At 44.0% G+C, this 12,500-nt stretch overlaps 1 protein-coding gene across 1 annotated transcript in view; it reads right to left on the bottom strand.

Annotated features, from left to right (window-relative positions):
* LOC120052561 (disabled homolog 1-like) overlaps window positions 1-12,500 on the bottom strand; it is a 57,587-nt gene that overhangs the window by 6,736 nt on the left and 38,351 nt on the right. The window contains exons 9-11 of the mRNA XM_038999543.1: window positions 5,630-5,635; window positions 1,275-1,337; window positions 1,025-1,121 (exon numbers count right to left, since the gene is read on the bottom strand). Of these exons, the coding sequence (XP_038855471.1) occupies window positions 1,025-1,121; window positions 1,275-1,337; window positions 5,630-5,635 (166 nt within the window). The remainder of the gene's footprint in view (window positions 1-1,024; window positions 1,122-1,274; window positions 1,338-5,629; window positions 5,636-12,500) is intronic.

Below are 12,500 nucleotides of genomic sequence, written 5' to 3'. Positions count from 1 at the left end.
CATCAGTCATATCATGTACAGACCTATTCAGACCGTTACACAGACTCATGAACATGTACAGATTCATAGTTGTTCCAGCTCTGCTCCAAAGAGGACAGCAGAGGACAGAAGAAGAGAGGAGAAGAGAGGGGAGAGGAAGGGAGAGGAGAGAAGAAGAGAGAAGAGAGGGGAGAGGAAGGGAGAGGACAGAAGAAGAGAGGGGAGAGGAAGGGAGAGGACAGAAGAATAGAGGAGACGAGAGGGGAGAGGAAGGGAGAGGACAGAAGAAGAGAGGAGAAGAGAGAGGAAGGGAGCGGACAGAAGAAGAGAGAAGAGAGGGGAGAGGAAGGGAGAGGACAGAAGAAGAGAGAAGAGAGGGGAGAGGAAGGGAGAGGACAGAAGAAGAGAGAAGAGAGGGGAGAGGAAGGGAGAGGACAGGAGAAGAGAGAAGAGAGGGGAGAGGAAGGGAGAGGAGAGAAGAAGAGAGAAGAGAGGGGAGAGGAAGGGAGAGGACAGAAGAAGAGAGAAGAGAGGGGAGAGGAAGGGAGAGGACAGAAGAAGAGAGAAGAGAGGGGAGAGGAAGGGAGAGGACAGAAGAAGAGAGAAGAGAGGGGAGAGGAAGGGAGAGGAGAGAAGAAGAGAGGAGAAGAGAGAGGAAGGGAGAGGAGAGAAGAAGAGAGAAGAGAGGGGAAAGGAAAGGAGAGGACAGAAGAAGAGAGAAGAGAGGGGAGAGGAAGGGAGAGGAGAGAAGAAGAGAGGAGAAGAGAGAGGAAGGGAGAGGAGAGAAGAAGAGAGAAGAGAGGGGAGAGGAAAGGAGAGGACAGAAGAAGAGAGAAGAGAGGGGAGAGGAAGGAGGAGGAGAAAAGAAGAGCGGAGAAGAGAGGAAGGGAGAGGAGAGAAGAAGAGAGAAGAGAGGGGAGAGGAAGGGAGAGGACAGAAGAAGAGAGAAGAGAGGGGAGAGGAAGGGAGAGGAGAGAAGAAGAGAGGAGAAGAGAGGAAGGGAGAGGAGAGAAGAAGAGAGGAGAAGAGAGGGGCGAGTTCTTACCTGAGGGTACGGAGGCTGGGTTGAAGGGGGTGAAGAGTTCGGTTGTGGGCTGCAGGCCCAGAGAGAGGTCCAGGGTGTTGGCTGGAGAGGCAGGGGTCTGAGGGAAGAGAGGAGAATGGGGAGGAACAGGTGAAAACTACTTTCCACCCTCAGGGGAGCTAAACAGACACACACACGCAAAACAATGGTCTAACTACGCCCTGATCAAATGTCAGGAGAGAGCGAGAGGGAGGTGGGTGGGTGTACTCACCGAGGGGGAGTAGATGTCCGGGAGTGTGGAGATGTCTCCAAAGAGCTCTAATTGGTTGATATTCTGCCAATCAGAAAGAGAGTTCACACCCGTCAGACGTCAAGCTACAATATAAACATCAGTGTTGCATGTCCCAACACACGTGCAACACGCGTCACGAAAACACAGAACACGCAACATGCCAGACGTGACCTGGTACCTACCTCTGGCGGCCACAGTGACGTCATCAAACTGCACCACATGGTGATGATGTCATGAATGAATGGAGTGATATGATTGGTGGAGGCAACATACAGTACCTACCTGATCCAAGTTACCTTAATCCACAGTATCTCTCGTCCCTTAACTTCAATCTCTCTATATGTCTCTCTCCATGTCATATCTCTCTATATATGTCTCTCTCCATTTCATATCTCTCTATATATATGTCTCTCTCCATGTCATATCTCTCTATATATGTCTCTCTCCATTTCATATCTCTCTCTATATGTCTCTCTCCATTTCATATCTCTCTCTATATGTCTCTCTCCATTTCATATCTCTCTCTATATGTCTCTCTCCATTTCATATCTCTATATACATATCTCTCTCCATGTCATATCTCTCTCTATATGTCTCTCTCCATTTCATATCTCTCTATATATGTCTCTCTCCATTTCATATCTCTCTATATATGTCTATCTCCATGTCATATCTCTCTATATATGTCTCTCTCCATGTCATATCTCTCTATATATGTCTCTCTCCATTTCATATCTCTCTATATATGTCTATCTCCATTCCATTTCTCTCTATATATATGTCTCTCTCCATTTCATATCTTTCTATATATGTCTCTCTCCATTTCATATCTCTCTATATATGTCTCTCTCCATTCCATTTCTCTCTATATATATGTCTCTCTCCATTTCATATCTTTCTATATATGTCTCTCCATTTCATATCTTTCTATATATGTCTCTCTCCATTTCATATCTCTCTATATATGTCTCTCTCCATTTCATATCTCTCTATATATGTCTCTCTCCATTTCATATCTCTCTATATATGTCTCTCTCCATTTCATATCTCTATATATGTCTCTCTCCATTTCATATCTTTCTATATATGTCTCTCTCCATTTCATATCTCTCTATATATGTCTCTCTCCATTTCATATCTTTCTATATAAGTCTCTCTCCATTTCATATCTTTCTATATATGTCTCTCTCCATTTCATATCTCTCTATATATGTCTCTCTCCATTTCATATCTCTCTATATATGTCTCTCTCCATTTCATATCTTTCTATATAAGTCTCTCTCCATTCCATGTCTCTCTATATATGTCTCTCTCCATTTCATATCTCTCTATATATGTCTCTCTCCATTTCATATTTCTCTATATATGTCTCTTTCCATTTCATATCTCTCTATATATGTCTCTCTCCATTTCATATCTCTCTATATATGTCTCTCTCCATTTCATATCTTTCTATATATGTCTCTTTCCATTTCATATCTCTCTATATATGTCTCTCTCCATTTCATATCTCTCTATATATGTCTCTCTCCATTTCATATCTTTCTATATATGTCTCTCTCCATTTCATATCTCTCTATATATGTCTCTCTCCATTTCATATCTCTCTATATATGTCTCTTTCCATTTCATATCTCTCTATATATGTCTCTCTCCATTTCATATCTTTCTATATATGTCTCTCTCCATTTCATATCTCTCTATATATGTCTCTCTCCATTTCATATCTCTCTATATATGTCTCTTTCCATTTCATATCTTTCTATATATGTCTCTCTCCATTTCATATCTCTCTATATATGTCTCTCTCCATTCCATTTCTCTCTATATATATGTCTCTCTCCATTTCATATCTTTCTATATATGTCTCTCCATTTCATATCTTTCTATATATGTCTCTCTCCATTTCATATCTCTCTATATATGTCTCTCTCCATTTCATATCTCTCTATATATGTCTCTCTCCATTTCATATCTCTCTATATATGTCTCTCTCCATTTCATATCTCTATATATGTCTCTCTCCATTTCATATCTTTCTATATATGTCTCTCTCCATTTCATATCTCTCTATATATGTCTCTCTCCATTTCATATCTTTCTATATAAGTCTCTCTCCATTTCATATCTTTCTATATATGTCTCTCTCCATTTCATATCTCTCTATATATGTCTCTCTCCATTTCATATCTCTCTATATATGTCTCTCTCCATTTCATATCTTTCTATATAAGTCTCTCTCCATTCCATGTCTCTCTATATATGTCTCTCTCCATTTCATATCTCTCTATATATGTCTCTCTCCATTTCATATTTCTCTATATATGTCTCTTTCCATTTCATATCTCTCTATATATGTCTCTCTCCATTTCATATCTCTCTATATATGTCTCTCTCCATTTCATATCTTTCTATATATGTCTCTCTCCATTTCATATCTCTCTATATATGTCTCTCTCCATTTCATATCTCTCTATATATGTCTCTCTCCATTTCATATCTTTCTATATATGTCTCTCTCCATTTCATATCTCTCTATATATGTCTCTCTCCATTTCATATCTCTCTATATATGTCTCTTTCCATTTCATATCTCTCTATATATGTCTCTCTCCATTTCATATCTTTCTATATATGTCTCTCTCCATTTCATATCTCTCTATATATGTCTCTCTCCATTTCATATCTCTCTATATATGTCTCTTTCCATTTCATATCTCTCTATATATGTCTCTCTCCATTTCATATCTCTCTATATATGTCTCTCTCCATTCCATGTTTCTCTATATATGTCTCTCTCCATTTCATATCTTTCTATATATGTCTCTCTCCATTTCATATCTCTCTATATATGTCTCTCTCCATTTCATATCTCTCTCTATATGTCTCTTTCCATTTCATATCTCTCTATATATGTCTCTCTCCATTTCATATCTTTCTATATATGTCTCTCTCCATTTCATATCTCTCTATATATGTCTCTCTCCATTTCATATCTCTCTATATATGTCTCTCTCCATTTCATATCTCTCTATATATGTCTCTCTCCATTTCATACCTCTCTATATATGTCTCTCTCCATTTCATATCTCTCTATATATGTCTCTCTCCATTTCATATCTCTCTATATATGTCTCTCTCCATTCCATGTCTCTCTATATATGTCTCTCTCCATTTCATATCTTTCTATATATGTCTCTCTCCATTTCATATCTCTCTATATATGTCTCTCTCCATTCCATGTCTCTCTATATATGTCTCTCTCCATTTCATATCTCTCTATATATGTCTCTCTCCATTTCATATCTCTCTATATATGTCTCTCTCCATTTCATATCTCTCTATATATGTCTCTCTCCATTCTATGTCTCTCTATATATGTCTCTCTCCATTTCATATCTCTCTATATATGTCTCTCTCCATTTCATATCTCTCTATATATGTCTCTCTCCATTCCATGTCTCTCTATATATGTCTCTCTCCATTTCATATCTCTCTATATATGTCTCTCTCCATTTCATATCTCTCTATATATGTCTCTCTCCATTCCATGTCTCTCTATATATGTCTCTCTCCATTTCATATCTCTCTATATATGTCTCTCTCCATTCCATTTCTCTCTATATATATGTCTCTCTCCATTCCATGTCTCTCTATATATGTCTCTCTCCATTCCATGTCTCTCTATATATGTCTCTCTCCATGTCATATCTTTCTATATATATGTCTCTCTCCATGTCATATCTTTCTATATATGTCTCTTTCCATTTCATATCTTTCTATATATGTCTCTCTCCATTCCATGTCTCTCTATATATGTCTCTCTCCATTTCATATCTCTCTAACATCGCTCATCACATTCTTTCTAGCATTAATACGGTATTTAGCCCTGTGGAGCCCGGAGAAAAAAGGAGACTATTTTTAGTTGTTAAAGATGTGAGGCTTTACATGGTCAGAGATTAGCATGAATCAGAGATAGGGCCAATCAGAGCCATATATATAGAGCTAGATCTATCTCCAGTATTCTGCTGTTCAGGGCTCTGGGAATCATGTCTGCACAGACGCTTCTTAGAAAATCTGCTTTCTGGTTCCACTAGTTAAACTGATAGGTCACACAGACCACGGCACTCTTATTATATTCTAAAGCTTAAAGTGTGTGTGTTCTATCTATCAGATAATGGATCACAAAGAGCGTGCCGCTTCTAGCCATACGGCTGAATGCTGTTAGTGAGAGAGGAGGAGATATGTACATACTGTTACTGACTGATAGAAAGACAACACTCACCGTACGAGGGAGATACTTTACCCTGTCTTTCTTTCAACCCTGAACTTACTGACATCTATGGCTGATAGTTTTAGTCTGATTCTCCCGGATGCTGAAGAAGGGTCCCTTCTGACCTCTGTGGTCTCAGTGTGGTCACTGCAGTGTGTTACTAAAATAAGTAACAGGGGGCCATTTGGGACGTAGCCTGGGTCAGTACTGAGCTGAGTATATCCACTGTGTTATTAATGAGCTGTGAGGAGTACTGAGCTGAGTATATCCTGTTTTATTAATGAGCTGTGAGGAGTACTGAGCTGAGTATATCCTGTGTTATTAATGAGCTGTGAGGAGTACTGAGCTGAGTATATCCTCTGTGTTATTAATGAGCTGTGAGGAGTACTGAGCGGAGTATATCCTGTGTGTTATTAATGAGCTGTGAGGAGTACTGAGCTGAGTATATCTTGTGTTATTAATGAGCTGTGAGGAGTACTGAGCTGAGTATATCCTGTGTTATTAATGAGCTGTGAGGAGTACTGAGCTGAGTATATCCTGTGTTATTAATGAGCTGTGAGGAGTACTGAGCTGAGTATATCCTCTGTGTTATTAATGAGCTGTGAGGAGTACTGATCGGAGTATATCCTGTGTGTTATTAATGAGCTGTGAGGAGTACTGAGCTGAGTATGTCCTGTGTTATTAATGAGCTGTGAGGAGTACTGAGCTGAGTATGTCCTGTGTTATTAATGAGCTGTGAGGAGTACTGAGCTGAGTATATCCTGTGTGTTATTAATGAGCTGTGAGGAGTACTGAGCTGAGTATGTCCTGTGTTATTAATGAGCTGTGAGGAGTACTGAGCTGAGTATATCTTGTGTTATTAATGAGCTGTGAGGAGTACTGAGCTGAGTATATCCTGTGTGTTATTAATGAGCTGTGAGGAGTACTGAGCCAAGTATATCTTGTGTTATTAATGAGCTGTGAGGAGTACTGAGCTGAGTATATATTGTGTTATTAATGAGCTGTGAGGAGTACTGAGCTGAGTATATCCTGTGTGTTATTAATGAGCTGTGAGGAGTACTGAGCTGAGTATATCCTCTGTGTTATTAATGAGCTGTGAGGAGTACTGAGCTGAGTATATCCTCTGTGTGTAACGACTCCCACCGAAGGTGGCTCCCCTTCCTGTTCGGGTGGTGCTCGGCGGTCGTCGTCACCGGCCTACTAGCTGCTACTGACTTTTCCTCCCCCTCCCTTTTTGTGAATTATTGACACCTGTTTGTGGTTAGGGTGATTTGTGGGGCTTTATTACCCAGCAGCCCGGCCTGCTGGGTGTGCGGGATTGTTTTGTGTACAGGTTGTACATGCTTGTGTGTCACGGTTCGTGTACGTTGTCTCATGGTATTTCGTGTTCTCGTTTATGTGGTGGAGCATTCATTTTAGAGTGGCGTCGTGTTCACCTGTTTGTGGTATTAAATTAGAACGCTACTCTGAACTCTCTGTCTCCTGCGTGTGACTCTTTCCTCCACTACACCCCGGGCATTACAGAATCCCGCACCTACTCTCAAGAATGGAGTCAGCAGGAGCAGCGGCCAACCCCCTCCCATCTATGGAGGAACGGGTTCTCCACCACACTACCGTCCTCCATCGCATCGGTTCCGCCATGGATCAAATGATGGAGAGAATGGACCGATGGGAGAGGAGTGGTCTCCTCTCTCCACCTGCAGTCTCTCCAGCTCAGGATTCCTCCTCTCCTCTCTCACCATCCTCCGGCTCCAGCGCTCTCCGTCTTGCGCTCCCGAGGGAGTATGATGGAGCGGCAGTGGGATGTCAGGGGTTCTTGTTACAAATAGAACTGTACCTGGCAACCGTGAGACCCACTCCCTCGGGAGCGGAGAAGGTGAGTGTCCTCATCTCCTGCCTAACGGGTCGTGCTCTGGAGTGGGCTAACGCTGTCTGGAATGGCCCAGATTCAGCAAAGGAGCACTACCCCGAATTTTCCCGCCGCTTTCGTGCGGTGTTCGACCATCCACCTGAGGGCCGAGTGGCGGGAGAGCGACTGGTTCATCTCAGGCAGGAGAAGAGGAGCGCCCAGGATTACGCGTTGGAGTTTCGGACCTTGGCCGCGGGGTCTGGGTGGAACGACAGGGCCCTTATAGATCATTACAGATGTAGTCTCCAGGAGGATGTCCGCAGGGAGCTAGCGTGCCGGGACGAAGCTCTCTCCCTGGATGAGCTTATTGATATGTCCATCCGGCTGGACAATCTGCTGGCTTCCCGCGGCCGTTCGGAGAGGGTCCTGTGCGTTCCACCACCCAGCACCCCTGCACCCATTCCCATGGAGTTGGGAGGAGCCGTGCCGAGGGGTACCGGAGGAGGAGGCTCCCCCTGCACCAGCTGTGGTCGGAGAGGACACACGGCCGATCGGTGCTGGGGGGGTCCATCTGGGGGTCGAGATGGCAGGCGGAACATTTCTCGGTCACCTCAGGTGAGTAAGCACCAGACTCACCCAGAACCCCCTGTTTGTCATATGTTTGTCTTATTTTTTTTTCTTACGTTTTTTCCCTCTTCCCAGCATAAGGCACTAGTCGATTCAGGTGCAGCTGGGAACTTTATGGATCGCGGACTCGCCATCAAGCTAGGTGTTCCGCTTGTGCCGATAGATTCTCCTTTTCCCGTGCACTCCCTAGATAGCCGGCCATTAGGGTCAGGTTTGGTCCGGGAGGCCACGGTTCCACTGGACATGGTGACGCAGGGGGATCATAAGGAACGTCTAAGTTTTTTCATTATCGATTCGCCTGCGTTTCCAGTGGTACTGGGGATTCCCTGGCTGGCTAGTCACAATCCTACTATTTCGTGGAAACAGGGGGTTCTCCAGGGGTGGTCAGAGGAGTGTTCTGGAAGGTGTCTGGGAGTTTCCATCGGTGCCACGTCGGTGGAGAGTTCAGACCAGGTGTCCACGGTTCGCATTCCCCCCGAGTATGCCGATTTGGCAATCGCTTTTAGTAAAAAGAAAGCGACTAAATTACCACCTTATCGACCGGGTAGGGATTGTGCGATAGATCTCCAGGTGGACGCTGCGCTTCCCAAGAGTCACGTGTACCCTTTGTCCCAAGAGGAAACGGTGGCTATGGAGACATATGTCACTGAGTCTCTGGGACAGGGGTACATTCGGTCCTCCATCTCACCCGTCTCCTCGAGTTTCTTTTTTGTGAAGAAAAAGGAGGGAGGTTTGCGTCCGTGTATTGATTATAGAGGTCTAAATGCCGTCACAGTGGGGTTTAGTTACCCACTACCTCTAATTGCTACGGCAATGGAATCATTTCACGGAGCGCAGTTTTTCACAAAACTGGATCTCAGGAGCGCGTACAGTCTGGTGCGTATTCGGAAGGGAGACGAGTGGAAAACCGCATTTAGTACCACATCGGGCCATTATGAGTACTGCGTCATGCCATATGGGTTAAAGAATTCTCCCGCCGTTTTCCAATCCTTTGTAGATGATATTCTCAGGGACCTGCACGGGCAGGGATTGGTTGTTTATATCGATGACATTCTGATCTACTCAGCCACTCACGCCGCGCATGTGTCTCTAGTACGCAAAGTGCTTGGTAGACTGCTGGAGCATGACCTATATGTCAAGGCTGAGAAGTGTGTGTTCTCCAAACGAGCCGTCTCCTTTCTGGGTTATCGCATTTCCACCTCGGGGGTGGTGATGGTGGATGAACGCATTAAGGCCGTGCGTAATTGGCCGACTCCGACCACGGTAAAAGAGGTGCAGCGGTTTTTGGGTTTTGCCAACTACTACCGGAGGTTTATCCGGGGTTTTGGCCAGGTAGCAGCTCCCATTACCTCACTGCTGAAGGGGGGTCCGGTGCGTTTGCAGTGGTCAGCAAAAGCGAACGGAGCTTTCAACAGGTTGAAGGCGCTGTTCACGGATGCGCCCGTGTTGGCGCATCCGGATCCCTCTCTAGCATTCATAGTGGAGGTGGACGCGTCCGAGGCTGGGGTAGGTGCCGTGCTATCACAGCGCTCGGGTACGCCACCAAAACTCCACCCCTGCGCTTTTTTCTCTAAAAAGCTCAGCCCAGCGGAGCCTAACTATGATGTGGGGGACCGGGAGTTGTTAGCGGTGGTCAGTGCTGCGTGTGACTCTTTCCTCCACTACACCCCGGGCATTACACTGTGTTATTAATGAGCTGTGATGAGTACTGAGCTGAGTATGTCCTGTGTTATTAAGGAGCTGTGAGAGGAGTGAGTCAGACCCTCTCTGTTGGACAGGATGAACAAAGCTTGACCCCTCCCCTCCTCGCATCCCTCCATCCCTTTCATCACCTCCCATCCCTCTCTGACCTGACCACCTCGCTCTCTGACCTGATCCCCTCCCTCTCTCTCCGTCTTCTCCGTCTGTCTGATGTAGATTTGACCTTTATGTCAGCTCTCAAGGCCCTCCCTCTCTCCCCCTCTCTTTCCTTCGTTCTCTCCTCGTCCCTCTCTCCCTCCCTCTCTTCCTCCTCTCTCTGAAGCCAGGCAGATACTGATGTTTTTACATTCATTAGTAGCAGCAGAGCTCACAAACATTCATTACTAAATGACTTAAATATCTTAATATACAATACAAGTCAAACGTTTGGACACACATACGCATTCCAGGGTTTTTCTTAATTTGTACTATTTTCTACAACGTAGAATAATACTGTAGACATAAACTATAAATTAACACATATGGAATCAGGAAGTAACCAAAAGTTACTGAGTATATCTTGTGTTATTAATGAGCTGTGAGGGGTACTGAGCTGAGTATATCCTGTGTTATTAATGAGCTGTGAGGAGTACTGAGCTGAGTATATCCTGTGTGTTATTAACGAGCTGTGAGGAGTACTGAGCTGAGTATATCCTGTGTTATTAATGAGCTGTGAGGAGTACTGAGCTGAGTATATCCTGTGTTATTAATGAGCTGTGAGGAGTACTGAGCTGAGTATATCCTGTGTTATTAATGAGCTGTGAGGGGTACTGAGCTGAGTATATCCTGTGTTATTAATGAGCTGTGAGGAGTACTGAGCTGAGTATATATTGTGTTATTAATGAGCTGTGAGGAGTACTGAGCTGATTATATCCTCTGTGTTATTAATGAGCTGTGAGGAGTACTGAGCTGAGTATATCCTCTGTGTTATTAATGAGCTGTGAGGAGTACTGAGCTGATTATATCCTGTGTGTTATTAATGAGCTGTGAGGAGTACTGAGCTGAGTATATCCTCTGTGTTATTAATGAGCTGTGAGGAGTACTGAGCTGATTATATCCTGTGTGTTATTAATGAGCTGTGAGGAGTACTGAGCTGATTATATCCTGTGTGTTATTAATGAGCTGTGAGGAGTACTGAGCTGAGTATGTCCTGTACAACGTATGAATTAACACATCTGGAATCAGGTAGTAACCAAAAGTGTTAAACAAATCAAAATATATTTGAGATTTTAGATTTTTCAAAGTAGCCACCCTTTGCCTTGATGACAGCTTTGCACACTCTTGGCATTCTCCCAACCAGCTTCACCTGGAATACATTTCAATTAACAGTTGTGCCTTGTTAAAAGTACATTTGTGGAATTTCTTTCTTTCTTAATGCGTTTGAGCCAATCAGTTGTGTTGTGACAAGGCAGGGGTGGTATACAGAAGATAGCCCTATTTGGTAAAAGACCAAGTCCATATTACGGCAAGAACAGCTCAAATAAGCAAAGAGAAATGACAGTCCATCATTACTTAAGGACATGAATGTCAGTCAATGCGGAAAACGTCAAGAACTTTGAAAGTTTCAAGTGCAGTCGCAAAAACCATCAAGTGCTATGATGAAACTGGCTCTCATGAGAACCGCCTGTCACGCCTGCTCCCGCTCCCTCTCTCTGTCGCTCGAGCGCGCCAGGCTGCCCATCATTACGCACACCTGTCACCATCGTTACACGCATCAGCGCTTCATTGGACTCACCTGGACTCCACTTTATTGATTGCCTCCTCTATATCTGTCTGTTCCTCAGTTTGATCCCCGTGTCAGCATTAATGTTGTTCTGTTTCCCTCGTCCAGACGCTGTCCCTGTTTTGTTTCATTTCTGTTATTAATAAAATATTCACTCCCTGTACTTGCTTCTCGTCTCCCAGCGTCTGTTCTCACACCGCCACAGGAAAGGAAGACCCAGAGTTCCCTCTGCTGCAGAGGATAAGGTCATTAGAGTTACCAGCCTCAGAAATTGCATCCCAAATAAATGCTTCACAGAGTTCAAGAAAAAGACACATCTCAACATCAACTGTTCAGAGGAGACTGCGTGAATCAGGCCTTTATGGTCGAAATGCCGCAAAGAAACCAATTCTAAAGGACACCAATAAGAAGAAGAGACTTGTTTGAGCCAAGAAACACGAGCAGTGGACATTAGACCGGTGGAAATCTGTCCTTTGGTCTGATGAGTCCAAATTTGAGATTTTTGGTTCCAACCGCCGTGTCTTAGTGAGACGCAGAGCAGGTGAACGGATGATCTCCATCATGTGTGGTTTCCACCGTGAAGCATGGAGGAGGAGGTGGTTTGATGGTGACACTGTCAGAGATTTATTTAGAATTCAAGGCACACTTAACCAGCATGGCTACCACAGCATTCTGCAGTGATACGCCATCCCATCTGGTTTGCGCTTAGTGGGACCATAATTCATTTTTCAACAGGACAATGACACAACACACCTCCAGGCTGTGGAAGGGCTATTTGATCAAGAAGTAGAGTGATGGAGTGCTGCATCAGATTACCTGTCCTCCACAATCACCCGACCTCAACCCAATAGATGGTTTGGGATGAGTTGGACCGCAGAGTGAAGAAAAAGCAGCCAATAAGTGCTTAGCATATGTGGGAACTCCATCAAGACTGTTGGAAAAGCATTCCAAGTGAATCTGGTTGAGAGAATGCCAAGTGTGTGCAAAGCTGTC

The sequence above is a fragment of the Salvelinus namaycush genome, chromosome 8 (genome assembly GCF_016432855.1).
Source record: "Salvelinus namaycush isolate Seneca chromosome 8, SaNama_1.0, whole genome shotgun sequence".
NCBI classification, from domain to species: domain Eukaryota; kingdom Metazoa; phylum Chordata; class Actinopteri; order Salmoniformes; family Salmonidae; genus Salvelinus; species Salvelinus namaycush.
This window is presented reverse-complemented; position numbering and strand designations above follow the sequence as displayed.